Source organism: Debaryomyces fabryi (assembly GCF_001447935.2).
Source record: "Debaryomyces fabryi strain CBS 789 chromosome Unknown contig00139, whole genome shotgun sequence".
NCBI classification, from domain to species: domain Eukaryota; kingdom Fungi; phylum Ascomycota; class Pichiomycetes; order Serinales; family Debaryomycetaceae; genus Debaryomyces; species Debaryomyces fabryi.
In genome coordinates this window covers 1-27,310 of record NW_015385565.1, presented here as the reverse complement: position 1 = coordinate 27,310, position 27,310 = coordinate 1, and the positions used below count along the sequence as shown (strand labels likewise).

The window sequence follows — 27,310 nt, the reverse complement described above, 5'->3', positions numbered from 1 at the left end:
TTCACCACGGTACTTTGCAAGTTTTGGCTTTTTTTTTTTTGGTATGCTATAGAATTAATTCTATATCTCAAAATTTTAAGAACTATTAGGAAGAGTATTGATGTATAGAAAATTAAATAATGAATTAATAACAGACTGATAACTTATCTCTCTTTTGAAATAATAACTGTAATTCAAATAAATAATAATGCATTTTATTTTAATTTATTAAATACTATAGAAATTTCAATTGTTTTTTTTTTTGCAATAATTGCTCGATTTTTATTATTCAATTAGGATAGAATATTTTAATTTATATTTAATGATAAAATTTAAAAGGATCATTTCAAAAAAATCAACTAGAGTTTAGTAAATTGTAAAATAATTTTCTACATCTGTTGCGGGTATAAATACATGTTTAATGATAGAAAATAATAGCCATGTTTGTTACAATTTATTTTTTAATCTTCGGATTATTTATGTTATGGTTTAAATGAATATATTTTGGCGCTGACAATTAATGTTAATAAAGAGGTGATTTGTGACAAGTGGTCATAATACACATATTTTATATCTTATACTAAAATTAATGAAACTTGACTTAAGGTTGCATTGTAGTTAGGGTAAAAAAAAAATACTGTACAAGCATAATACAAATCATTGTTGTAACTATCTGATTTTCATTCTTATGATAATGTACATACCTTAGAAACGAAATTTATTTCACAAACTCCCACTCCCCTCGTCTGATTAGAATCAGATGAATTATTAGAAGTAGAAGTAGGCGTTCTTCAGGAAAATGTCTGACTAGCTTCTGAGGAAGAAGGAATTTGTTGAAGATTCTGAACAGGAAGAACTAATAAAAGAAGTTTTTGAGTTTTTCTGCTGCAAGAAATTTTTCGGATGTGTTTAATGGTCTGTTATTTTTCTAGTACAAGGTAATTTCTGAAATTTTAGGAATTTGCTTTTTAAATACTTCATAATATATAGCATTTCCATGGAAAGGAAGACACTCTGACAATAAGACTACACGAGTCTGCTTAATCCAATTATTTTAACTAATTTGGGTCATTCAATTATCCTAGGAGAACTTTCAGGGTATTGTTCCAGTATTTGGCGAAAATAATTGAAACATTTTATATTAGCCCTATGTTAAGCTCTCGAAAACAATGAATGACCGCTTTGAGGTATGATTGTTGATTTCTTTAACAAGTTTGAAATGTCCATACTCAATGGGTTAATAATTAGCGAATTATAATTTTCGGTATGTCCAAAAATTCTGCATCATATTCATCTTTGTAGAATAATAACAGTTCTCCGATATCGAAGATTATGCTCTGCCTTATTATACCAGCCTATTGCTATGGATCATTTTGAGCTTAGTAAGAAGCATTTGGGTGCGAATTTGTATGGTTTTAAGCAATTAAATCACTTGCTCTGAAATGTCGTCACCTTCACAATTCGCATTCAATTGCAAGCTAGCCTGCTTTGATATTATGCATTCAAGAATGTTCGCAGTTGCTTCGAAACGTAGACTCATAAGCAGAATTTCTTCTCACATCTAGTTCGTCAGTATCCAGTCCTCGAAAGTATTTTCACTGGAACTAGAAATAAATGGATCCACTAAGTAAGAACGTATAACTAACCTCTATATCCAAATGTTCCAAAGTCCCTTTTGGTCATAATTTGATTCTAACTTTTCTGTCAAAAATTATGTTGATTTGTGGCTTTTTCAAGATGCGATGTACTTTGTATCGTAGGAAAGGAAGGTTTTGGATCTAAATGTGCCATAAACATGTAGCTTTAGTTGAATTTTGATATGTGCTATCGGGGGAAACTCTAATATAGGAAGCAATTCTTCTCAGTCTGTTGAATAATGATCGAAATCAATTACAATTTGACAAGGGTCTTTCTTTAGCTGTGTGTACCCTAAGATAGTTAAAATAGTTTTTCAAAAAGAACAATTAAATTGAGTGTTTCTATCAGACAAAAGGGAACTAATTCTTTTTGCATCTTGAATATTGTCTTTAAATATAGAGCTGATGATATTTGTTCATCATAAATTTCTCTATTAGCTGAATATGTTATGAAAGAAGGCTTTTTTGTGAATTTTGAAATGTTTATTATCATTTTTGCTTTTCTTTCTCTATTGACAGAAGATGTTTTGGTATGTAGTATTTTTCGGCTTACATACAATTATTATAACATTGGCAAAATTCATCAAATGGCTTGAATAGATACGATTTTGGAAAACCAAATTTATCCTTCTGATCTAATTCGTTTACTAGAACCGATGTTGTTTGTTCGAGATTTAGTATATAACACTATATTCTAAGTCGTAAATCATAATTTAGGTACATATTTAGCTAAAGAAATCTATATCTATCGGCCTCTCTCTATAAATTTGCCAATTCATATATACTGGAATTTTTTTGTTGTCTATTAAGTGCGTAGTACACGATTTATCCATTAATATCAATAAGTCATTGGTATCAACTTTAAATCTAATATCCGTCCGAAGTAACAAAACAACAGAAGTTTCATTTGTTTGAATATCTTTTACCTTCGCTGTGCTCATAAATTTACCAACTCTTTTATATGTCTGTACAATGTGAGTTGGACTAGGATTGAAAGCTTTTTTGTATTGTTCATGTCGAATATATCTTTGTTTTGATAGTTGATCAACCATTCCTTCCTTCTGTTTACTATCCACAGAAGTATTTTTCATTTTTATACTTGCACGAACTTTTTCACTATTATAGATAGCTCTCAAAGCCTCCAAATCTTTATCGACGAGTATGTAGTCAAATTTGTTAATTTTGAACCATTCGACAAATCTCTTCGCATATAAATGTGCTTGCAATAATATGCTGCCCTTTGTTATATTAATTCTTTCGAATGGGGTATATTTCACAATATCTTTCCAAATTTCAAGTAGTCGATCATTACCACCATTTTTCATATTTGTTGTAAACTTTGTGTTCTTTATGATTGATGATAAAGTAAAGATGGAGATTTTGTTTGCATTATCTGGAGGACACTTCTGGATGCTTGTTTTGTTACCGCTAGGTTTTCGATGCATTGCAATAATTGAGTCTCTCATACCTGAAATCGTGACTTTGGGTTTTACTATCAGATTTTCTTTTCTATATCTAAGACTGGGGTTCAAACTGTTCATATTTGTCTTATCACTGAGAACATGTGTTTTTCTGAATTCTCTTGACAGTTTCAGTGTAACTGGAGTTGTACCTGAATTAATTGCATTCCCGTTGAAAACATTTAGCCTTCTTTCCATCCTCATTTTCTTTACATTTGCCTCGGATTGAAGTCTGTGTATCTCAAAGGGATCTCTATATTTATCATAATGCCGTTTTTTTGTTTCGTTCGTCATTGAAATGGAAGATATTTATCATAGATCAACGTTTGTTTACTTTCAATTCTGTGTGTGTATACTATAGTAGTGTACTTACCGGATTTTATCGCTATTTTCCATTTATATCTGTACTGCTTCATTTAAATTTAGAAGTATTATGAATGACGATTTCAATGTTATTTCAATGCTTTATTCCTATATATATGCTCTTAGTATCATAATATACATATAGATCTTCTCTCAATGTTATTAATTACATTTTAAATGTAGGAAAGTATGGTTTTTTAGGAAAAAAAATTAGTGAAGAAGGAACTTTGAATGTATGATGATTGCCATTTGTAGGTATTTGCAACTAGACTTCAAGTGTGTCTAGCTGGATATATAAATTGCTGCCCATTCGCCATGATATTTTTATATGCAGTATGTAAATATAAATATTCTAGAACATCCAGAAAAAGAATACTCCCAGCCCAAGTAATTAAACAAAAAATGACAACATCTTGGGATCAAGCTAAATTTGCATTAAAACCTAAAAAAAAGGGTTTTCATTTAATCACAGAGGAAGTTCTCAGTAATGTTCCTGAGATAAGAGACTATAAAATAGGTCAATTAAATTTATTTATTCAACATACTAGTGCTGGTTTAACCATTAACGAAAATTACGATCCTGATGTTAGAACAGATTTGATCAATATCTTTGATAGAATAGTTCCTGATGATGCCGAATATATACATATATTAGAGGGACTTGATGATGCTAAATCTCATGGACAGGCTACGATTACTGGTTTAAACGTTACAGTTCCAATAAGTAATGGTAAATTAGCTTTTGGAACGTGGCAGGGAATTTATCTTGCTGAGTTCAGAGATAATAGGCCATCGAGAAGAATTGTAGCAACAATCAATGGATTGAAGGAAACCTAGATGAAAACTAATGGTATCTAGAACTAATAATCTATATGATAATCTATTGTTGAGTATGAAAAATGGCGTAATAGATGGTTTATATTATATCTATATTACATATAAGTACCTAAGTTTTTTAATGAATTGTCCTTTTGTAAAATTTATGGTGTTTAAATAAATATAGTAATTTATACGTATTTTTGCAAAATGTGAGCATTGATTAAAGATTAGAACAATTTGTTCATCTGAAATAATCAACTTTTTTTTATTTATTATTTCACATAAACTACATGATCAGTATTGAAAAATATGGACTTTATGATAAGCAAAAGGGACTAGTTATCTTTTATAATATGACATGATATTTACTAATACGTCGATTTTTGTTAGCAAATTAGTCTCTAAATATTATGTTATATATGACTAATGACGTAAAAGCGTACAAGCGATATTAACTTCGCAGTTCATATATCTTAATGCTATAGTTTCTTAACATGATTAATTTCTCATCTTCTAATTTCTTTGCATTAATGGATAGTTCATTGTATCTTTTAACAACTTCATCATTTATTAAATTCCACCAACCATTATGCCTTGGACATTTACGTTTATCCTGTAAGCATATTGTATTTTCAAACCATGAATTTGAATCGATATCATCCTTATGTTCACGATAAAAACCTATTATATTATCAATTTGTTCTTTATAGTCAGTATATATATCCTCAGAAATAGTGAACTTTTCAATATCATTTTTCGACAGTATATCGGTTTGAATTCCTTGATTTATAGATTTGTCATAGCAACAAAGGTCAAATTTTTTAGATTTCTTACTTTTAGAATCTTTGGATCTTTTACCTTTCGACGATTCCTCACAATTTTCTGTTTGATCTTCAACTTGATAAGATGCCTGTAACCTTTCATTAATTATTTTAATTTTTTCCTTAATTTTTAGTAGGTAATCACTCTTGAGTCTGCAAAAATCAATAAGAGAATTAATTTTATCGAGATTCGAACCTATTTTAGTTAAGTTATTTTTGAGACTTTCAGGCAACTCTGAAATGTCGGATCCATCCTTTTTGAGTGAGGAAATTTCTGGCAATTCGGGGAATTTTGAACCTAAAAGAACTAGCTTTTGGTAGCCATTGTCTGAGGTGGTACAATAATTAAATATAGACTTGATATCATTTGGAATCAAATCATTAATTCCATTCTTGATCAACAAGGTTTGTTTAATATAAGTTATTCCATGTTCGTCACAACAATATTTGGATTTAGAGTCAGCCCTAATAGGTTCCCAGCACCATTCTAAACGGCATTTTCTTTTCCATTTTGTACTGCCGACTCCCTTCCAGCGACAAAACTTGCAATAAAATTTAGCGATTAGCTTGGAGTGATCTTCATTCAATTTCATGCATTTGAAATGAAACCATTCATCACAGCTATCGCATGAAATCATTAACTCTCCTCCATGATCTGGCTTTCGACATATACAGAATAATTCTTCACTATTGAGATTAAACTTTGGAGCATTAGAAAATTTTTTATATTGTTTGCTTATTTCTTCATATGATTCGTCTTCTATTTCTTCCGTTGGATATCTATTAGATAGTCCAGACGGAGATGCACTATGGCCATCTAGCAAATTTTCCTTTTCAACTTTACTTTTCTTGACCTCTTTACTCGATACTGCTGGTGATGCAGATCGCCTTTTTTTGACTTGCTCGTTTTCCATATTCCAGATGAAAGCCTATCCAACACTGAAGCAGATACAGATGAATCCTTCAATGATGTTTTATCTTCCTTTGGTAGCAGTTTCAAATATTCATAAAGTGAAGTTGACATCATTTTATTCGGAATATAAATACATTACAATATACAGGAAATTCTACGAAAAAAATTACTATGTAAAGTAAAAGTATCTAATCTTTCATTACAGTATCCTCATTTTCTAGGTTGTTGGAGGCATCAGTTTTGGATCCCTCAGTATTATTTTCAGCTGGACTAGTTAATTTTTCACTTTCCTCTTCTCCTTCCTCTTCCTCTTCTTCCTCATTCTCTAATTGAATAGTTTTACTCTTCCATATTTCTATCAAATTGTCATCTCCACAGGTTGCTGTCAAACCATTAATTTTAGGGTGTATATCAACTTCATTGATCCTATTTGTATGACCTCCATGTATAAAAGCTAAGCATGGATCCACATTCTTAGTGTATCTTCTTTTGGAACCTTCTGTAGGCTCATTAGTTGGATAAGTAAACTCATCAGACAAGTAAGATAAATCCCATGAAATTGCTCTTTTATCTAAGCCCCATGAAATTAATTTATTTGGGTCGTTATTTTTATTCCACTCAATACCAATGACACTATCATTGTGTCCAAACAACTTACGAAATGGTTCAGATGGATTCCGCAAATCGTATAAGGAAACCACATTTTCTTTACCACCTGTTGCAAATAAAGTAGGAATCTCAGGATTGAAGGCGAAAGAATTTTGAATATGGCTGGTTTCCATTTTAATAGCTGGATTATCTTGAAATGATGCTCGTAAGTCATGAATTTGATAACTATAATCATCGGCCACAGAACCAAACAAAGACTTTTCTTGAGTATTATGAGATAAATCATTGATCACAGCATTGTGAGATTTGAATCGTTGTATTGGAGTAGAGGGCTTTGATACGTCCCATAAAGCAATTTGAGAATCATTAGCACCAGACAAGAATTGGTTTTCATCAATCCATTCTAAAGCATAACCCTCTAATTTATGATACTTGAAGTCAACTGCTTCCTTATTGTTTGATTTCAAGTCGTATAAGTGAACAACTCCTTCATTATCAAATGTTATAACCTTTTCATTATTGGGGGAAATTCTTAACTTGTTAATTTCTCCATTATGCTTCCAGCTAGATAATATTCTGAAATTATCTGATGAATCAATATTAGACATCGGAATCGGTATGCTTTGAGAATTAGGTGAAAACTCAGCAAAGTCTGGCGCAAGGGTACTGGGTAAGCTTAAAGATCCCAACTTCAAGTAATCCTGGGAATGTTGGGATGTATTGGTTCCAAATAAAAACTTAACAGTCACGTAGTTTTTATTTTCGGAGACTGTATAATCGGGCAACCATTGTAAGGATAACGAAGGGAAATCTAACGCATGTGTATGGATAGTATCGTACAATAATGGTACTGTTTTTTTCCAAATTTTAAACTCTTCATTTACAATCTTTTCCTTCAGCTGTTGTTCTTGAACAATTTCAAGTTCTGCTGAAGCAAAATCAGCGCTTGGGTTGACTGTCATGTTTGATTGATATATTTTTTAAATACTATCTTTATCAGTATTCTAAAATTTAACTTGAGATTGATTGAAACTCGTTTTAGAATTTACGCACAACGACAAATGGTATTAAGGAATCGTAAATTTGAGTATACTTCAATCGATTTTACAATATACATTATATATGACGGTAGAGAGCTATGATTGATCAAATATACAGTGTAAGAGGCGTTCGTATCCATCTGGGGATGTATTAATTAAATAACACCACCAAAATCTTCTGCTTCATGGTCCTCACTTTCGTCAAAGTACAGGCTAAATTTGAAAACAGTACCATAAATTAAGCTTCCGCCTATTATTGTCAATATCATAGCAACTTTTGTTAATATATGAGAATGGTGTAATAATATGGGTAAATAAAATCCTGTAACTACTAAAAATGCTGAAGTAAACTGGCCAAACTCTTTTAAAACGCTTCCTCGAGAGGACGACACAGGATCAAAACTGAAGTCATAATCATTAGAATCAGCTATAGCTTTCGTTATAGCAACTGGCAAATGTGCAATGGCAAATATTACACCATTGATAATCGGAAACCAATTGCCATATATTCCTGCCAAAACGACTAGAAGGAACCCCATTGATAAAACCACAGACAATCCTATGATCTTATTTAAAGGATTATCTTTAGATGATGTAGTCGAATTCATCTTCTATGTATGATTATATTGTATTAAATTGAATCTATGATTTGTAGGTGATTCTACATGAATCATATCTACAAGTAAGGGAGTATGTACTGTCATTTGACGATAAATTCTGCATATAAACAAGACTTTACTACTCACTGAATTGAAATATTAAGCCTTCTCTCGATTCATTTTAAGGAATCAATAGATATGGCTTCGAGATCAGAATCATACGGGGAACTTTTAAACCCGAGTATAGTAAAGGATGCTAAGATATCAGGGAAAAGACAAATTACGCTACCAGCAGGCTTTAATAGCGATTTAATTTCGCTGCAACATAATAAGTCAAATGCTACAGTCCGTTCAAATAATAAACCAGACCTTGAACGGTTAGAAGAATTAAAAGTAAAGAAGGCATGGGAAATCGCATTGGGTCCTGCTAAAACCATACCTATGAATTTGATTATGAGTTATATGACTGGAAACTCTTTGCAGATTATCCCAATTATGATGACGTTAATGCTCTTTTGGAATCCTTTAAAAGCTATATTCACTGAAACAAACGCTAATTTCAAAAGTTTGGAAACAAAAAAAAATGCCAGCGACATATTATTGACACGAACAGTCTTTGTAGTATGTCAATTGGCATGTATGGCAGTTGGTATATGGAAATTGTACAATATGGGCTTAATCCCTAATAGTGAGAGCGATTGGCTAGCTTGGAAAGAGGCAGTCCAATACAAGGAAAGCGTCTTACTTATTTAGATGGGGTATATATTTATCTATTTGTAGAATATATGTTAATTTATATTTAAATTGTATCATCAGTCCTCTTTCGATTGCTCATCATGTTGGTCGTTTTCCTTGTTGAGACTGACTGAGTTATCGGAAACTTGGCCAATTTCTGATTTTTGATTTCTGTCTTTGGATTCACTGTCAACAGATTTTTCAAATATTTGCTGCAAGTTAAATCTTTCTAATCTATCATAATTATTTACTACACTCATACCAATATTGCTTTTGTAACATTCCACCATTATCAATTTATCGTAATTCTTCAAGTCCACTGAATGTCCATGATCCCTGCCTACGCTTTCAGCAACAGCCTTAATGATGTCAGGCTTTTGTAAAGTATTGAAGTTACGCTTTGAAACCTGAATTGCAAATTTATAAGGCTTTTGATCATTCTTGTTGTGAAAATGTGGACCCAACACTCTTTCTGCTAATTTTTTAACCTCTTCCATAGTGGGTGTAACGGAAAACGTTATTGGTGATAGTTTTTGAGTATATCTAGTTGTTTTGGACTTAGACTCGGAAAATTCTTCACAAATTCTTTCGACAAATGTTGCTGGTTCAATTGGTCTTCTGGTCTTAATGAATACAAGACATTCGCAACCTAAATCAATAGGTTTGAGAATTTCTTTCTTGGTACCTTTGGAGTCTTGCATGTCATTCAATTCTTTTTGAATTTTTTCTTCAATAGAAAGATCCTTATCATCTTTCTCAGCGTCAGATTCTTCGTTTAGTTCATCCAAATTAAAATATTCTTCAGCCTTATCTGAGAACAAGTTTATTAATTCCTTTCGGCATTGTTGTTCTTTACCTCTGTTACATGTAGCATATATCCCACTAGTATTTGGATCAATAAATCCACTAACCCTGAATTTCTTATTCTTATTCCCACCTTTTGAATTGCCTGCCTTTCTTTTGCCCATGTTTGTATATGCTTGTAACTTCCAAGATTCATAGAAGAGATTTTTTTTTTTTGCGAAAGCATCAAATCTGCGTGGAATTGTTTCTACAACATTAAACAATTAGAATAATACGGACAGGTTTCTAAACAACAATAAGTTAAATATGAATTATAATGAAAATTGATGAATTACCAGTTGATATATGGCATAATATTATAAGTATAGGAGTAAAGGACTTACAAATCTTAACACTCACTGACATTTTGAGCTTATCTGAAGTAAATAGACTTCTTTACGGTGTATTGCATCATAATATTATCTGGTATGATATTTTTCGTTGGTATTACTTTGATTTGATTACCCAGTATAATATAATTGATGATGATCCAAACCTGGAAGAACACGAGAAAACTATAGGCTATTGTTCAAACGTACCATATTTTGAGCGGACTATGACATTTTATCACAAGGATATGAAATTCAGACTTTACATGGAAAAGTACAAACCCCGAGAACAAGTTTATAATATTGCATTTTTCTTGGACAGTTTCAATGACTTTGATTATATTCCTATAATCAAGAATTATGAAAAAGATCAAAGAAAGCGATGTTATAATGATCTGGTTTTCGATATCACCAAAAGATCGCTTGCCTGTAATTTGTTGAATACTTACAGCTTCAGGCTCGGGATAAAATATTTTAATAGGTTGATTAGCGAAGATATAAAGGATTCTTCTCCTGGAGCCTTTGAATGGTTCTGGTTCAAAATAAACGGCTTCGACAAAGCCTTTTCTGATATGATTTTTTCCAGGCTGCTGAAATTGACAGAGATTCATGCATTATTATACAAGGAGATTTATTTAGAAATCCTCCAGCATAGATCATGGGGAGAAAAAGTAAGTTTAATTCAAATTGACGAATCATCAAAAGGAACAATAGTTTTTCAAGACAATAAGATATTTGGAGAGCTAATGTGGTATATCATTAGACTAATTTTATCTAAGCTTGGTCGTAAATGCAAATTTTATTCGCCCGAAGAATATTTCGAATACTCAGAGACGTATTGTTTAGAAGATTTCAGTATCTTGAGAATTTATAATGAAAATGTCAAGGGTCATCATATCCTAGTTTATTCGATTCTTATGAAGATACTTCACGATTTTTTATTATCAAAATACAATTTCAAAATAGGTGCTCAGAATTCGTATGGGACCATATCAATCAATTTTAGTAACACATTCTTCATGATTAATAACCACTATTTTCTTATACCTAGAGACGCTAATAATTCATACGTTGTTGAACACTACACATCGAAGCAAGTAATTCAATATTTACGTACTGAATTCAATCTATCAACTCTCACTCAAATTTCTTACTACCTAAAGCCTTTATTGTTGAAAGATATGTTAGCGTACTTCATGAATTTGGATACGAAATGTGGTGTAAAACGGTCGTATGCAATCAGTCAGCCAGAAACGAGCTTTGTACTTGATAATCTGTGGATCGTTGGAATGGAAAAGAGGTCTTGTGTGGGGTATAAATATAAGGAATATCAATTTGCTAAATTCGTTTGCAACTTTTTACAAATGGAATACAGGGAAGGTGGGTTTTCCAAATTTATGTATTGTTCGGAGTTTGAAAAATTTTTCAATCAAGAAAATAATTTCATATATTTCAACTCTGTGATGGAGGCCATTGAGCTGAATCCATTAAAAAAGAAAATGTTGGTAGAATATTTTAAACTAAATCTTGACGATATGTCTAGAATTTTTCAAACTAACTTCAAATTATTGGATCCAGTTAATTCAAAAATCGCTTTCCAAAGAATGCAGCCCAAATTGGATGCAGATAATAATACACATATCATAAATGGCGAAATTTATAAACGGGGTATGCTTGTGGGCCATACCAAATTCCATTCCCTTGGTATTGTGCTCGACATTATTAAGTCTATCAATTCTAATGCCACGTACTGCAAAGTCTACACGAGCCAAGGGTACATAGAAACATATTCTACTTCGTCATTGCGAAAAGTTTCAAGGAATATTGTACATAAAACAGACTCAATTGCAAAATTTCTTTTAAATGTTTGTGGAGTCGATGTTCTAGGCTTGCTACTTTTTAGTTCATTTGAGAACGATTCAAATAATTCAAGATTCTTGCAAATAGACTAATGTTATTCTAAGTTTTCATCTTTAGTAATTTTCTTATAATATAGAACTGCACATAATATAAATTTATGAGGACCTTTTTGAATTGTAGTGTTTAATCCATCAAGCAACTTCTTTTTTGTTTTTATTAATCAATAGATTATATGTGAATAATGCTTGGAAGATCAATGTTAAGAAAATCAAAGTTATTGTTTCCAACACAAAGGAATTCAATTTCGAGGCGTTTCCAACATTCTGTTATTGGAATTGATCTAGGAACTACGAATTCTGCAGTTGCAATCGTAGAAGGGAATGAACCAAGAATATTGGAAAATGAAGAAGGTGGCAGAACAACACCATCAATTGTTGCTTTTTCAGATACTGATACCTTAGTTGGATTACCGGCTAAAAGACAAAGTGCAATAAATTCCCAAAATACTTTCTTTGCTACGAAAAGGTTAATCGGAAGAAAATTTCAAGACGACGAAGTTCAAAGGGATCTTGCAAATACTCCTTATAAGATCGTACCACATGAAAATGGTGATGCGTGGGTAGCTACATCTAGCGGTAGGAAAATTTCTCCCTCACAAATAAGTGGATACATTCTTAAAAAAATGAAAGAAATTGCGGAATCACATTTGCATGATGATAAGAAATCAATTAAACATGCGGTTGTGACAGTTCCAGCATATTTCAATGATTCTCAGAGACAGGCCACTAAAAGTGCCGGAAAGATTGTTGGTTTAGACATTTTGAGGGTAATTAATGAACCAACAGCTGCAGCATTAGCTTATGGTATCGATCAAAAGCAAAAAGATGGAGTTGTAGCTGTTTTTGATTTAGGTGGAGGAACATTTGATATCTCAATTTTAGATATTGAAGATGGTGTATTTGAGGTGAGAGCAACGAACGGTAATACTCATTTGGGTGGAGAGGATTTTGACATTTTGTTATTACATCATATATTAGATACGTTCAAAAGGGAGAATAACGGGTTGGATATACTGAAAGATACCATTGCAGTTCAGAGAGCCCGTGAAGCGGCCGAAAAATGCAAAATTGAGCTTTCCCATGTCAAGGAGACCGAAATTAATATTCCATTCATAACATCGGACAAGCATATCAAAATGAAACTAACTGAAGATGAATTGGACGAAATGTCATTGCATTTGATTAATAAAACAATTGACCCTGTAAAGAGATGTATTAGAGATGCAGATTTGAAGATTAAAGATATTGATGAAGTTATTTTAGTTGGAGGAATGACAAGGATGCCAAAAATCAGGAAGACTGTTGAATCTCTTTTTAACAAGAAGCCAACTACTTCTGTTAATCCAGATGAAGCTGTAGCTCTAGGAGCGGCAATTCAAGGTGCTGTATTATCAGGTCAAATTAAAAATGTTGTCTTACTAGATGTTACTCCGTTGTCATTAGGTATTGAAACGTATGGTGGAATATTTAGCCCTTTGATTGCAAGAAATTCAGCAGTACCTGTAAAAAAAGAGCAAATATTTTCTACTGCAGTTGACGGTCAGACTGGGGTTGAAATCAGAGTTTACCAAGGTGAAAGAACTTTAGTGAAGGATAATAAATTAATCGGTAAATTTAAACTATCGAATATTCCTATAGGACCTAAAGGTACTCCACAAATAGCAGTCTCTTTTGAAATTGATGCTGATGGGATTATCAATGTTTCGGCTACAGATAAAACTCCATACCCCGAAGATCTGGAACATTATAATAAAAAGAATACAGTCTCTATTCAAGTTTCGGCCGAAACCGGATTATCAGAAGAAGAAATAAACGAGATGATATTAGATAGTAATAGATATTCTAAGAGTGATGAAGAAACTAAGAAACAAGTGGAAAATGCAACGAGAGCAGATATAATATGCTCCGATACAGAGAATGCATTGATTCAATTCGGCGATTTCATGGAAGAAGATGAAAAGCAAATTATTAATGAAATGGTTAACAAATTGAGAGTTAAGATTAACGATGTTAGAGAATATAGAAAGATGCACAATCCTCAAGAAATACGCGATGAAGTCAATGAAATACAAAAAATATGCCTTGAGGCCATTAAGAAAGTTGCCGTCAAGCAACAGGCTGAGCAACAAAAAAAAATAACCAAATAATTGATGGGAAAACTTCGTAAACCGTAAAATGGTCTATAACTGTATATATAAATCGATTTAGTAATCTCACAAATTAAAATATCATGGAACTTTATGTATTTAAGAAAGAACTTGAAGACTATCTAATTTACAAGAATATCTATATCATTATGGTTACTCATCAGTTTCCATTCTATCTTCAGAAGGAACATCATTGCTGGCAGTTTCATTAGTCTCACCGTGAGTATCATTATTGCCTTCATCATTATCATCATCATCTCTATTCCTAGCGTTAGAAACCGAATCCAACTTATCAAGATATTGTTGAACGTCTTCATCATCATATATAGTGAAACTTGTATCTTTTCCTACAACACTAACAGACGTGTTCTTGAAGGTCAATTCAACATCCTGTGATAAAGTATCTCTTAAAGCATTCAAACCATGAACAATCAATTCATCAACAGATTCAGTTTCACGAACTGATTCTAAATTTCTTTCTAAATATGTCCTTGCTGCTTGGGATCTTGCACCAATTGCTGCACCGTAGTATTCTAATACAGATCCCGATGGTTGGAATTCGTATAAATGAGCCCCTGTTTCATCATAACCCGACACTAATAAACCAACACCATAAGGTCTAGATCCATATGATTGCGTATTTTCTTGTGCTTTATCAGCAATTGATAATACTGCCTTAGAAGTCAGCAATGGTCTATTGAAAATCATTTTGGAACTCATAGCTTGTTTTCTCAAGTAGTTTGACAACACTCTTCCATCAGGTGCTAAACCCGCCAAAGCAACTCCCATATGATCATCAACCTTAATAATCTTCTTTTGATATGATCCTAATTCTTCAGCATTCCTTTTCAACGCTGCTAATACAACATGATTTTTCGATACAAGTCCGACTGCTGCACTTCCTTGCTTAATAGCCTCTAAAGCATATTCTACTTGAAATAATCTACCTGTTGGAGAATATGTAACAGAATCGTTATCGTAATTATTTCTAAACATTATTCAATGATGTTATAGTATGCAATTGCTTTATTCAAGTGATATTTAAGTAATTTAGATCTCTCAACCATCATGTTGACGCCACCAACTTAATTCGTATTGGTACTTAATATAAATCCTGCATATTATTATAGGTTTAAAAAAATCGAAATATAATTATCTAGCATTATCTTTGATTTACTAGTGTGTGCTAATATGATATCGAAAGTTGTGATACAGGGAACAAGAAGAAACATAGCTAGGAGGAATATTCTTTATAAAATTCTGAGAGGTTATTCATATGTAAATTTTCCGCTGGGTGACTCAACCGAGCCTCTGAAACCTACATTAAGTCAGTTTAAAAATCCATTATTCCACTGTTTTTTAATTGCATCTACAACATATATCGTTCTTCATATTGTATGGATAAATTTATCATCTAGTGAAAAAGAAGCCAAATTTATTGAAAAGACTAAGGTATTAGAAGATAGAATTCAACAATTAGTAGATGACAGAAAGAACGAATACGAATCCAAGAGGAAGTGGTCCAATGTATTTAAATTTTGGAAATAACCGTATAACATGTATATAATTAACTACTAAATCTACCATATACTATACAATTAGTAATTGTCAAAGTCGTTTTTTCTTCTAAATTTGCTACTGAATTTAGCAAATTTGGTTGATGCTGAATTGGAAAGCATAGATTGATTTTGCAGGTCAATACTGTTTGTTGAGGTGTTCATACTTTCTTCATGAGTAGATATGTTTGCATCTTCATCGTCCTCTTCTATTGGTTGTTGCATTTTGGAAATAAGCTTTAAACCGTCTTCCAACCTAACTCTATCAAATTTTCTCATCCTAAATGAAGGATTTTTAATAAAATCTTCGTAACTACTCAATTTTAATAAATCAATACATTGTCTCAATTCTGTAAAAGTCGACTGTAATGCTACCGCTCCACCAGCCTCATTATTGCTTGGCGTGCTATCTTGAGTAGAATATAAATTACTCATGGATTCTTCTAAATATCTGATGTCCAAATCAAAATTCTCTATGGCTGTTCGATTATATTTATCGACATTTTTCAAGATATTCAAGAAATGCTCTGCCACAAAATCATAACTTCTAAATAACCCTAATGTTCTGAATGACAGTGGTAAATTTGAAAATATAGATTTGAACAAGTTCTCCAAGAAAAGTGCAAAATCCTTAATAGAATAATTTGCTTCTTTATTTGCAACTTCTGGCAACCAATCATCATACTCCACCATATCCAACAATTCTCTAATTTTATTATCAACCATTTGGAAAATTGTATCTTCGGAAAATTTCCTAACGCTTGTGAACAAATCAATTGCTTTTAATGTAAATGTGCCATTAGCATCTATATTATGAACACCGGTACCCGTATTCAATCTTAAACGACGATTAATTAATTTACCAATTTCGTAAAGACTGAATAAATAATACTCCAAATTAGTGTAACTTTGGGCCATAACTTCCTTATTGTTGGAATTCTTATCAATGAATTCTTGTATATCATAGTTTATTCCTACTCCCTTTTCATTGCCTAGTACTTTTTCGAATATATCATTAACAATGAAGTTATTGATTTCATTGACATTGTAACTGTAATGCTGGCTTATAAATTGTATTATTTCTTCTAATAATGATCGTACACCTAAGCAATAATGAACATAATCTTCACTAAATGGGAAACTTATAGGCATCGAGTGGACATTTTGAGGTGCGAAAGGTGCATCAGATTTATACCAGCAAATCTTCATGACATTCTCATAATCACGCTTGTCTTGAACCACTAATGGCATGTAATGATCAGACTGGATTGATTCAATGAAGTCCAAACGGAATTGCTGTATTAAATCAGGACCAAAATAATCTTGGAAAATAATCATTAAAATTTCGTAGAGATCAAATATTTTATAGCCACTATTTTCCATTATCTGTAAGAAATTACCAATAAGATCTTTGAAATCATTTAGCTCATTAGCATCTAATTTATGAGTTTTCAAATAATTGATTAATACAGGCTTTAATTTGATAGCATATGAATCCCACAAGTCATTAGAATTTGCATGAGAACGTAACTGGAATTTAGTGGCAAGGTTTATTTGTTTATCCATAACAAAAAATGCACTTATTTTTTTCAAATATTCGTCCAAGCTTGGTAAGTTATTAAATTCGGTTATTACATTATCAATTGGATTATTTCCTTGTACTGCTGAAGATTTCACGGAAGAGGTTATAGGATAAATTACACGATTGTATTTCTTCATCCATTCTTTATGGTACAATCTCGACAATAGGTCCTCTTCATTTAAAGTTTGATACACCAATATAGCATCGAAAAGACTGGACAAGCTAATTTTTAATGCTTGATCATCAAAAATATTATAATTGGAGGATGGATCGCGCATTGATAACTCAACTGGCGAATTTAATTTATAAGGTATAAAGGTCGCCGATGAATCCTTACTTTTTTTAATCTTTTCCCAATTCTGTTGTAAAAGAAATAAATTATCAAAAAGAGCTTCACCAATTGCTACTAACTTACGTTCTAAATTAATTGCAAGCCATTTACCTAAGTTCTCGAATGATTCGTCTTTAATCATCTTCGTTAAGTGTGGGATAGAATCATAAATTTTAACAGCAAAACTAAAATTTTCAACTTTTGGTAAATGTATATTGGTTAATTCATCAATTAATTTCAACGCACTAAAGTAATTATTTTGCTTTATTAATTCATGAATCTTATTTGTAATTTCTAGGACTTGAATACATAAATTGAGTGTCACGTTCGTTTCATTAATCTTACTTGTAACCTCTTTGCTTTTAATTAAATTTTTCTTTCTAGTGATCAATTCATGAACCGATTTATTTAAGAATTGACTAATTTGCAGTAGATTTTGGTTTAAATCGTATGATTCCACGTGGATATTATCAATAGAATCAATACAAGAGTTTATATCTTGAGTAGAACTTAACGACAAATCATTCAATTCATCATCTTTATTCTTCACTATTTCATTAAGTTTATATATAAGCTCAGACAAGCCATTAACCTTTAATGCATCTTTGATTATAGGAGCCAAACTTTCTAGATAATCCTCAGAATTCAATGATGTTTGGAAAATATCGTCATCCCGAAGTAATAAATTTTCTATATTAATAGTGTCAATATTAGTGGAGTTTCCATTCGGTTGACTATCTGGTATACCCAGCAGTTGCATATTACCATTTACTGAGGATGGGGCCATAGCTATTGTTGGTATGTTTTCAATCACAATATTTCAAGATTTTTGATTTGATTGTTTTTGATTTTTCGGGGTCGTTCTGATATGCCCTGTATGTAATTATCTTTTATATCCATACTGAAAAATACGGACCATATAGCTTCACATATCATAGCTACAATGATCCCTAACCACGTACTAGTGCTAGGTGCTCCTAATACGGGGAAAATAAGGATATGTGAACTTATATCGTCTCGAAAGTTGGACTTCAGTTCTGTTGATTCTAAATCTCATAGTGGACTTATATTTAAAACGGATTTATCCACCAAGTATTATTCACTGAAGTTAAATTTGTTAGTTGATGAATATCCTCAACATCGTGATAGCTTAGAATGTGACCTGGAAGAAGAAGAAGTGAAGATCAATGAGTTGAAAGCTTGGCGTAAAGAGTTTTTATCTGATGGTTACCGGGAATTGAGGGAAGCAATAGATGGCTTGATATTTTGTGTTCGTATTGACCAAGTCTCCTCGAAGCACATAGAAGAAAGCTTGCATGTATTTTCTGACGTACGAGACAAATTGATAGAAGACAGGGGCGATGGTTTATTTAGTGTGGTGGTGGGAAATTCAAATACAAGGAAGATTAACGAAGAAGTAGAAGATTTAGTAATTCCTTTCGGATTTGAGTATATAAACTTATTCGAAAAAGGTGAAGATGAATTTAGAGTTAAGATTGGACAGGATAGATTGCTTGAAATAATTGAGACTAACGAATGGAGTCAGATGGATTTGAAGAAAATTGGAGATCCAGATGCTTATAATGCAAAGAAGCGAAATGATATGAGCGATATGACCCGAGGTTTATTAAATGACCAAGAAGGAGAAGAAGAAATACTCTCAAAAGAAATAGATCTAGAAGAGGTGTTGATGAAAGTGCAACAAGCGAAACAAGATGTTAAGGATATGGATGATGATCAGAAGGAAGCTTATACAAATAAGGTGATTAAAGATATTATTGACTTCATATAATATCATTGTAATAAACTGTATATATTTATAATTTAGCCCTAGATCTGGTATCTTCTTTATGATACTCAATAGCAAAACCCGGTTCAAAGTAGCATTCTTCTACGTCTTCATTATCGACTCCATTTTCATGAATAAACACTGCAAAATCAATATAAGGAGATTCTTCATCTATCACAACCATGGGCGAATGCCAAATGCCCTGCCCATATGTGATGGATTGATTCCCTTTACAAATAAATGCTTTAACAGTACTAGGGTCTGGTAGATTAATGGGTGATGTATCTTTATCATTTTTTGCAACAATAACTAAATATGAATTTTTTGTTTGTGCCAGTCCCATAGGGATAAATGTTTGCGTACTGAAAGGGTGTCTTTCCAATACTCTGGCCTTGTATACTTGATCGCCTTGGGAACCTCTTGTGATTGATTTTTTGGGAAAAGAACATCTGAATATATTCCAATTTGCTGTAGCTTCTTTTCCACTCGAACAGTCCTTGAAATTGTTAACAATTGGTGCAACCTTATGAATCTTTACTGCAGTGCCATAGTTCGCTTCACTACTCTTTACATTCTTGATTTGATGATCTGCGCTAATGACTCCACCGTAGGGAGCAAATGCTTCTGGGGTCAATGGCTCCGCAATTACGGTTCCACTGTTTGTTACATCAAATGTCTTCAAAGGCATTATTTATAGTTTATTATATTAAATATTGTCCAATAATTCGTAGATAAACGTTATCTATAAATGTTGAATTTAAGTCACATGACTTTCAATACTATCCATTGACACCAAGCTTGAAGTCAGGTCATCAGTATAGCTTGATCCATTTGAACTCTAAGTGAAGTCTTCTTAAATCGATTCTCAACATAGGAGGAGCTTTATACAAGGGAGCTTGATACAGTGTCTGGGGACAGAGGGCAATAAGTCTAATCTGCATTGCTACATATCTATCATTATTGATAATAAAAATTAATGCTTTAGATAAAGTTGAATATGATTACTGCATAACCAGAACTATCAGTATCATATTATACAGCTACGAAGTTCGTAGATAGGTCGATTATATTATAGTCTTGAGTAAAAACAGATAGCAAAAATCACTAAAATCACGTGAGGAATCATAAAAAAAAAACAGATTTACTTCGCTAGTGCCACCATATATAGAATTCAAGCGTCTAATATATGTTCTACTAACGAAATGAGTCAAAAAGGATTCAAAAATTTGGAAGGTGCTAACGACGATGCATCTACACTAGTTGATGAGAATGAAAGCACAGATCTCCCAGCTACCGTGATGTACATGCCTGATGAGGGGACGTTTGGTAATGATTCAACTACATTATTTGAAGGGCAAGGTGGACTGTCTTCAGGTATGCTATTCAGCAATAAGAAGAAACAATTAAATGCGTCTATTCAACAGCTTAATTATAACGAAAATAAGATTGCTTTAGATAGGACTATAAATCAAACCATCGAGTTGTTGTATGAATTATCTAATGAAAATAAGGAACGTCCTATATTTTATCCCACTGATACTGAAGATGATTCAAGTCTATTATTGAATTCACCCAGGGCACATTTGGCTCTTGTTAGAAATAATCTGACTGCGTCTGCGAAGACTCTAAGTAAGGCAAAAATCCCAAAGAATGTTGAAGAGGATGAAAGAATACCTGAATTTAAAGTTTTGAAGTTAAGCATTAAAATGGGACATAATAATCACAACAATGATAATTTAGTTAAAAATTTAGATAAGGCCTCTCTTGCGACGTTGTTAGAACAAAAATTAAATCAGCAAGTTAAATATTTGCTTAATTTAAAAGATAGGGTTGACGATACTTCGTCCAAGGTCTTTGTTACTGGTGATTTGAATGCTGGTAAATCTACATTTTGTAATGCATTATTGAGAAGGAAAGTATTACCAGAAGACCAGCAGCCATGTACTTCAGTGTTCTGTGAAGTCATTGATGCAACAAAAGAAAATAAAGGTGTAGAAGAAGTTCATGCAGTTTGCATTGGATGTGATTACAACATTAGGGATGAATCATCTTATGAAATTCACAATTTAAATGAGTTAGAAGATTTGGTATATGAATGTGATAAATATAAATTATTAAAGGTCTATGTTTTAGATCATCGTTCTTTAACCGAAAGTTTATTACATAATGGTGTTATTGATATTAAGTTGATCGATGCTCCTGGTTTAAATATGGACCTGTATCAAACTACTCAAGTATTTTCAAGACAAGAAGAAATTGATTTAGTTGTATTTGTGGTTAATTCAGAGAACCATTTTACTTTATCAGCGAAAGAATTTATTGCAGCAGCAGCAGCAGAGAAAAGATACGTTTTTATTGTGGTTAACAAGTTTGATAATATTAATGATAAAAATAAGTGTATGTCCAAGATTTTGGAGCAAATTAAAAGTTTATCTCCAGACACTTACAAGAACGCGAAAGAATTTGTCCATTTTGTCAGTTCTTCGGACGCTTTGAATAATTCGCCAGATGGAGGAGATGGAGATGGAGGAGATGGGGACGACGATAATAATAATCATAATAATGATAGCAATCCAGACTTTGATAACTTAGAAGCTTCTTTAAGAAAGTTTATATTAGACAAAAGAGCTATATCAAAATTATTACCGGCTAAAAGTTATTTAATTAATTTGCTAAATGATTTGCATTCTTTGTCACAAATAAATGAGAAAATATATGTTCAAGAAAAGAAAGACAAGTTAATTGAGTTGAATAGTCTGATTACTCCTAAGTATGAGGAAATCTTACAACTGAGTGTTAAAATCAATGATTCTATTAACAGTTTGGTAGAAAAAACTTGTACAGAAATTTATGATTTCACAAAGAACGAAATTTTGACAACTGTAAATGAATTTGGAGATCATCAAGTTGTTCCATACGAAGGATTACAATATATATATGAGTATGCGATGGAAACCCAGAGGGTGATGATTGAAACAGTACTTTCGGCTGTTAGTAGTAGTGAAAGTCAAGCAAAGAATCTTACTAGTGCAAAAGTAGAGGAAATAATTAAATTCGGGAAGACAACTTTGGGAGATGAATTTTTGCATGATAAGGTTTTTAAACCTGATTTGATGTTTACGAGAAGGCGTGATACAATTAAAAAGAATTTAAATGATCTGATTGAATTTAGTGACTTTTTCGATCCTTCATGGGAGTCCTGTTTAATGTGGTTAGGAATACCAAAAGAGTTTGTTTCAAATACTAGACTGCAATTAAGTTTCTACAACTCATCGAATTTAATATCCAATTTACCATCTTCTGCTATGTCATTGAAGAATCAATTACCCACGCAATTGACTTTACACACGTTGTACTCTTCAACAAAATTGTTAACTACTGGTGCCTTAATCCGCAAACTATATTCCGTATCTCATTTAATTAGGCCTTCACTTTTAAAGAAATTTGCTGGACCGATTCTATTGGGAATCACAGGGTTTACTGTTTATTATCTAGTAAATGATATTCCTAATGCTTTTCCAAGAAAGCAAGCTCGGAAGATTAAAAAGCAAATTTTTGATATGGACTATCCACATATTAATGCGGATAGAATATCAAAAGAATGCAGACAAGTTCTTAATTACCCATCAAGACAAGTTATGAATAACTTTCAAACTACTATTGACAAACGGTTAGGGGAAAAGGAAAAATTGGAAAAGTGTATTAAGGATGCAGAATTAAGCTCCGGGTATTTTGAGAAATTATTAGGTAAGATCGATTATCAGATGCAACTCGTTGATGACATAGACTTAGAAAGTTTAAATACGGTTGACTAGAATTAAATTCTCCATTGCTCACATCTATATATATAGTATTTATATTCCTGTTTATAGTAAATTACATGATGATAACGTTTAGCTGAATAAGCACGTAAGTACTTTTATTTCACTATATTAAAGATCTAAATTAAATACCTTTTTACTAGTGCCTACGACGTTGAGAATGTATCAAGAATAATGTCACAGAAAGAATGGCAAAACATAGAATGAAACTAAGTTTAAAAGCTCCTTTGTAACAGCTTGTTCCTCTATAACAGATCCCAGTGTCAGATTCTGTATTTCTATCGTAGATGATCCCAAAGTATTTGTTTAGTGCATATAATGTTATCATAGGGCCAGTACAAATCAAGCCCCATGTAGTTGAGAATGCTTGAGTTCCAAATTCATCTGCAATTATTGCTGGATAATTACCAAAAATTAATCCATAACAGCCTCCAGTTAATATAGAAGTCAAATGAAGCAAACCAACGCTATTATCATTGAGGACCAAAATTAACTGACAGAGTGCAACAATCAATATCGTACCTGCTACAATCCATAGTCTTTGAATACCATAGCTTTTATTGATAAAGTCAGATAAAAATCCCGATATTAGCCTTCCCAAAAAGGAAGAGATTGAAATTAAGGAAACTTGTAATGCTTGGAGCGTTACTGTAGTATTTTTCATTGCATTAGTGAATGGTATGTTATCTATAGTGTCCCTAGAAGATATGTCCCTAGAATATATGTAGTTTGGTCTATAATTGACTTGAGCCTTGACGATAAAGCCAACTGAGTAAATATACATCTGGCCAATTCCGCTAGATAGTGAAACAATAAAAAAGTGATAAAGGAATACTTTATTAGTCAATAAATGTTTGATATAAGTCAAGGGATTTTTGGAATCCCTGGTGGGTACATTTGAATCATGAGAATCCTTATTCTTGGCTAATGAGACTGAATGGGTTTGGTTTAATGCGCTGTACAGGTCTTGAATATCGATTAGTGATTTAGATGCAAATGAAGTAGTCGAGGAACTAGGGATATGTTCATATATTCCACTTATCGATGGGTCAGAAATACTCCGATTGTTAAAATGCAATTTTCCTAAAGAAATCTTGCTTGCAGATGGTATTGTTTTGGAGTCTTCATTACTATTATTGGTCTCATAGAGGAAAGCATCTTTGTTATTTTTAATTATTAGTCTAGATTCTTCATCAGATTCTGGAATGGAGTTTGCTATTTTACAATCACTATTATATATCTTAACGAACCAAGATCCAAAAAAAGTTATTAATCCACAGAAAAATGCTAAAAAGCGAAGAAACTTACCTACTTTTTGCTTGAATATAGTTGCGCTTATAGTAGAAAATACTGTAGCAGATAACCCGAACGCACTCACTGGAATACAACCTGCAATGCCTTTATGATCCGGAAAATTTGCCTGAACAGCTTTCATAGTCGAAAAGTAACTGATAATTGATCCAAAACCCATTAAAATCATGGAAATATTAATTAATGATAAGTTAAAAACCTCCTCTTCATATATCTTGTATAGACCATAGTAACCAACAAATATACTAACTGATCCAATACCAATGGCTACAGAAGGACCATATTCATCAATTAATAATCCTCCTGGAATACCACCTAGGCCACAACCAATAGTCGTCGCCAATGAAATTGTGGCAGAATCTGATGTTGTTAATCCAACCCTCTTAATAAACTGAGGTGCATATGTTCCGTATAGATAAGGCGTTCCTGATGCTAATGAAACCAAAACTGAGACAATTAATGACCTTAATCTACGTGTATTACGAACCTCATTATTTTGAAAATTCAAAGCCATTAGTAGGACAATTTCAAATACCAAAGGAAAAGAAACAGTCTGTCTCGATATTGTATAGAGATAAGAAAAAATCCGCAACCAAATTATTTTCAAAATTCCGAGCATTCAAAATCTCGAAGAAAAATTATCAACGAAACATAGTTAAAGTTTATTAGGTTTGACTACAAATCAAGATGGGAAGACTTAATAACTCAGAATTTTTAACGAAGTTATCGGAGGTATTAATATCAAATAATGGTGAATCCTCTGTTTATTTAACGCAAAAACGGTTAACATCAACATTGCCAATAGATGAACCAACTTCAAAGATTAACGACTTATCTTCCAATGTAATCAAGACAGAAGCGTTTGAAAAAAATACAACAACTTATCCTGTTCTTATCCGAATTTCTATGAATTCGGGAAATATGAAAAGCTCTTCTCAATCAAAGCAGAAAACAAAACTATCAACAGTTGTTGAAACAAGTAATTTGGATCAATTTTGGAGTGAGTATGTTCAAGTGATTAAAAATGGATTTGTTGGGTTGAAAAAGAAGGATAAGAAAAAGAACAAGAAGTCGGGTAAAGTTTCTAAATAGTTAAAATCTTGTACATTACGATAATTACGAAATAAATATAAAACTATAAATTACATTAATAAATAATTGAACTATACATCTTCCACTATTAACAACCCATTAGGGTAGATATAATTTATATCTCTTATTATGGGATGATTTTCTTCATCCAAATAATTGTTCAATACTGTTCTCGGAGGTAATGGTGATACTAATTTAAATTTATAATTTAGTTTAAAATCTTTAAATCTTTCAGAGGCTTCATCGTCAGTTATTGTACTCTTTATACTACCATCTAGGTAATTACCATTTTGTAGCTCAACAAATATAAATATATCATCTATTAAATTTTGTGATGGAAAATGAAATGTTACTCTCTCACCATCAGATAACTTGATTGCAATTTTAGCACTGTCTTCATGGTCATTTTCTTCTTTTAGCTTATTGAAATATACGCTTTTCCAATTCAAGTACTCGTTCTTTAATTGTTTGTATAATTTTTCTTGTTTTTTCAACTGATCATTTTTCAAAGAGTTCTGATAGTTGATATCCTGTTGTCGTAATAAAACCTGACTCATGTACTTGTCTCTCAATTCAGTTCTCATTACTATCAATTCTTCATCAAATTTGCGTATTTTCCTTTTAAATTTATCAATTACTGTTGTACGTATGTTTACATCCTCGTCAAGTCCACCTTGAATTTTCAGAATCAAAGATATTTTAGGACTTGTCTTGACGGGACCTTGTTGTGACATAGTTGTTGTTCTGGTGAGACATAATAAGCCAAGAAACGGGAACTTTGTAACATTTAAACTATTGGCTAATTGATAAGCTTCAGGATTAGTTAAATCTCCTCCCCATATTAAAATATTTGGATTAGAATTAAAAAGGGAAATAAAATCTGGATTTGTTATTACCTTGTTAAATATAGTAGATGAATTTTCATTTTGCGGATTGGATAGGTAAACAAACAAGAATTTTGCCCTATTAGTCGCCATATATAAGGCTTGAGTATAGCTACCAAGAAAGAATGGTGGCAATTGAGGACTTAGACCACTCTCCAAGTTTTGATGTTGTACGGGGGTTAAATTATCCTCAAGATCACGAATAAATTTGTTAACTTTGTCTATAGAATCATTCAATCCAGTTTTATTTATAGCTAAGTTAGCTGTATTCCTTGAATTAGACCTTGTGTATTGGTCTCTGAAATATATTATATTTATAATCTTCGCCAATATTCTAAACGAAAGAATCAACATAATTATAATAGGTTTTATGAGAAGGAAACTGATCCAATTACCCACATTTTTGAATAGATGTTGAATGGAGTTAGAATTTATTGCATTCCTATTACTCTGAAGAACCGGTTCTTCAGGATAGTGACCAGGTAATGGTTCGTTATTAGCTTGAGATGAATCCACAGAATTCCCTAACGGCTGATAAGTTTCTTGTCCTAGCAAATGACGAATCCAACTACTAGATAAACGGGACATTATGCGGTTTCTTTGTTGTGATTTATTTTGCTCTTGGAAATATAGTCAAAAACAAAACTAAGGTAAAAGGAGTGCTATGCATGAAATATATATATATTTCAAATAGTGAATACTTGCAAAATTATAACTTTCAAGTAATTGCC

The 27,310-nt window shown here is 32.2% G+C and overlaps 18 protein-coding genes across 18 annotated transcripts; 8 read left to right on the top strand and 10 right to left on the bottom strand.

Moving 5' to 3' along the window:
- Nucleotides 1-2,341: 2,341 nt before the first annotated feature.
- On the bottom strand, nt 2,342-3,274 carry AC631_04754 (uncharacterized protein; the record flags this gene model as incomplete). Its single annotated transcript, XM_015613583.1, has 1 exon — nt 2,342-3,274. One exon carries the CDS (start codon nt 3,272-3,274, stop codon nt 2,342-2,344), a length of 933 nt encoding a protein of 310 aa, XP_015465606.1.
- A 567-nt stretch (nt 3,275-3,841) lies between these two features.
- On the top strand, nt 3,842-4,276 carry AC631_04753 (uncharacterized protein; the record flags this gene model as incomplete). The annotated part of the gene is made up of 1 exon (XM_015613582.1): nt 3,842-4,276. One exon carries the CDS (start codon nt 3,842-3,844, stop codon nt 4,274-4,276), a length of 435 nt encoding a protein of 144 aa, XP_015465605.1.
- Nucleotides 4,277-4,709: 433 nt separating this feature from the next.
- On the bottom strand, nt 4,710-5,993 carry SPP1 (Spp1p; the record flags this gene model as incomplete). Its single annotated transcript, XM_015613581.1, has 1 exon — nt 4,710-5,993. The coding sequence occupies one exon, from the start codon at nt 5,991-5,993 to the stop codon at nt 4,710-4,712; it is 1,284 nt and encodes a 427-aa protein (XP_015465604.1).
- A 187-nt stretch (nt 5,994-6,180) lies between these two features.
- UME1 (Ume1p) lies at nt 6,181-7,563 on the bottom strand (the record flags this gene model as incomplete). The annotated part of the gene is made up of 1 exon (XM_015613580.1): nt 6,181-7,563. One exon carries the CDS (start codon nt 7,561-7,563, stop codon nt 6,181-6,183), a length of 1,383 nt encoding a protein of 460 aa, XP_015465603.1.
- Nucleotides 7,564-7,796: 233 nt separating this feature from the next.
- Nucleotides 7,797-8,249, bottom strand: AC631_04750 (uncharacterized protein; the record flags this gene model as incomplete). The annotated part of the gene is made up of 1 exon (XM_015613579.1): nt 7,797-8,249. One exon carries the CDS (start codon nt 8,247-8,249, stop codon nt 7,797-7,799), a length of 453 nt encoding a protein of 150 aa, XP_015465602.1.
- A 189-nt stretch (nt 8,250-8,438) lies between these two features.
- Nucleotides 8,439-8,993, top strand: AC631_04749 (chaperone; the record flags this gene model as incomplete). Its single annotated transcript, XM_015613578.1, has 1 exon — nt 8,439-8,993. The coding sequence occupies one exon, from the start codon at nt 8,439-8,441 to the stop codon at nt 8,991-8,993; it is 555 nt and encodes a 184-aa protein (XP_015465601.1).
- Nucleotides 8,994-9,052: 59 nt separating this feature from the next.
- Nucleotides 9,053-9,943, bottom strand: AC631_04748 (putative tRNA acetyltransferase; the record flags this gene model as incomplete). The annotated part of the gene is made up of 1 exon (XM_015613577.1): nt 9,053-9,943. The coding sequence occupies one exon, from the start codon at nt 9,941-9,943 to the stop codon at nt 9,053-9,055; it is 891 nt and encodes a 296-aa protein (XP_015465600.1).
- A 152-nt stretch (nt 9,944-10,095) lies between these two features.
- On the top strand, nt 10,096-12,099 carry AC631_04747 (uncharacterized protein; the record flags this gene model as incomplete). The annotated part of the gene is made up of 1 exon (XM_015613576.1): nt 10,096-12,099. The coding sequence occupies one exon, from the start codon at nt 10,096-10,098 to the stop codon at nt 12,097-12,099; it is 2,004 nt and encodes a 667-aa protein (XP_015465599.1).
- Nucleotides 12,100-12,248: 149 nt separating this feature from the next.
- Nucleotides 12,249-14,213, top strand: AC631_04746 (Hsp70 family ATPase; the record flags this gene model as incomplete). The annotated part of the gene is made up of 1 exon (XM_015613575.1): nt 12,249-14,213. One exon carries the CDS (start codon nt 12,249-12,251, stop codon nt 14,211-14,213), a length of 1,965 nt encoding a protein of 654 aa, XP_015465598.1.
- Nucleotides 14,214-14,366: 153 nt separating this feature from the next.
- PRE5 (proteasome core particle subunit alpha 6) lies at nt 14,367-15,209 on the bottom strand (the record flags this gene model as incomplete). Its single annotated transcript, XM_015613574.1, has 1 exon — nt 14,367-15,209. The coding sequence occupies one exon, from the start codon at nt 15,207-15,209 to the stop codon at nt 14,367-14,369; it is 843 nt and encodes a 280-aa protein (XP_015465597.1).
- Nucleotides 15,210-15,404: 195 nt separating this feature from the next.
- Nucleotides 15,405-15,761, top strand: AC631_04744 (uncharacterized protein; the record flags this gene model as incomplete). The annotated part of the gene is made up of 1 exon (XM_015613573.1): nt 15,405-15,761. The coding sequence occupies one exon, from the start codon at nt 15,405-15,407 to the stop codon at nt 15,759-15,761; it is 357 nt and encodes a 118-aa protein (XP_015465596.1).
- A 50-nt stretch (nt 15,762-15,811) lies between these two features.
- Nucleotides 15,812-18,469, bottom strand: SEC15 (Rab GTPase-binding exocyst subunit; the record flags this gene model as incomplete). Its single annotated transcript, XM_015613572.1, has 1 exon — nt 15,812-18,469. One exon carries the CDS (start codon nt 18,467-18,469, stop codon nt 15,812-15,814), a length of 2,658 nt encoding a protein of 885 aa, XP_015465595.1.
- Nucleotides 18,470-18,625: 156 nt separating this feature from the next.
- AC631_04742 (uncharacterized protein) lies at nt 18,626-19,474 on the top strand (the record flags this gene model as incomplete). The annotated part of the gene is made up of 1 exon (XM_015613571.1): nt 18,626-19,474. The coding sequence occupies one exon, from the start codon at nt 18,626-18,628 to the stop codon at nt 19,472-19,474; it is 849 nt and encodes a 282-aa protein (XP_015465594.1).
- A 25-nt stretch (nt 19,475-19,499) lies between these two features.
- AC631_04741 (ureidoglycolate hydrolase) lies at nt 19,500-20,159 on the bottom strand (the record flags this gene model as incomplete). The annotated part of the gene is made up of 1 exon (XM_015613570.1): nt 19,500-20,159. The coding sequence occupies one exon, from the start codon at nt 20,157-20,159 to the stop codon at nt 19,500-19,502; it is 660 nt and encodes a 219-aa protein (XP_015465593.1).
- Nucleotides 20,160-20,673: 514 nt separating this feature from the next.
- Nucleotides 20,674-23,286, top strand: FZO1 (mitofusin; the record flags this gene model as incomplete). The annotated part of the gene is made up of 1 exon (XM_015613569.1): nt 20,674-23,286. One exon carries the CDS (start codon nt 20,674-20,676, stop codon nt 23,284-23,286), a length of 2,613 nt encoding a protein of 870 aa, XP_015465592.1.
- A 145-nt stretch (nt 23,287-23,431) lies between these two features.
- Nucleotides 23,432-25,117, bottom strand: AC631_04739 (uncharacterized protein; the record flags this gene model as incomplete). Its single annotated transcript, XM_015613568.1, has 1 exon — nt 23,432-25,117. The coding sequence occupies one exon, from the start codon at nt 25,115-25,117 to the stop codon at nt 23,432-23,434; it is 1,686 nt and encodes a 561-aa protein (XP_015465591.1).
- Nucleotides 25,118-25,290: 173 nt separating this feature from the next.
- Nucleotides 25,291-25,695, top strand: AC631_04738 (RNA-binding signal recognition particle subunit; the record flags this gene model as incomplete). Its single annotated transcript, XM_015613567.1, has 1 exon — nt 25,291-25,695. The coding sequence occupies one exon, from the start codon at nt 25,291-25,293 to the stop codon at nt 25,693-25,695; it is 405 nt and encodes a 134-aa protein (XP_015465590.1).
- Nucleotides 25,696-25,766: 71 nt separating this feature from the next.
- On the bottom strand, nt 25,767-27,167 carry AC631_04737 (uncharacterized protein; the record flags this gene model as incomplete). Its single annotated transcript, XM_015613566.1, has 1 exon — nt 25,767-27,167. The coding sequence occupies one exon, from the start codon at nt 27,165-27,167 to the stop codon at nt 25,767-25,769; it is 1,401 nt and encodes a 466-aa protein (XP_015465589.1).
- Between the last annotated feature and the right edge of the window lie 143 nt (nt 27,168-27,310).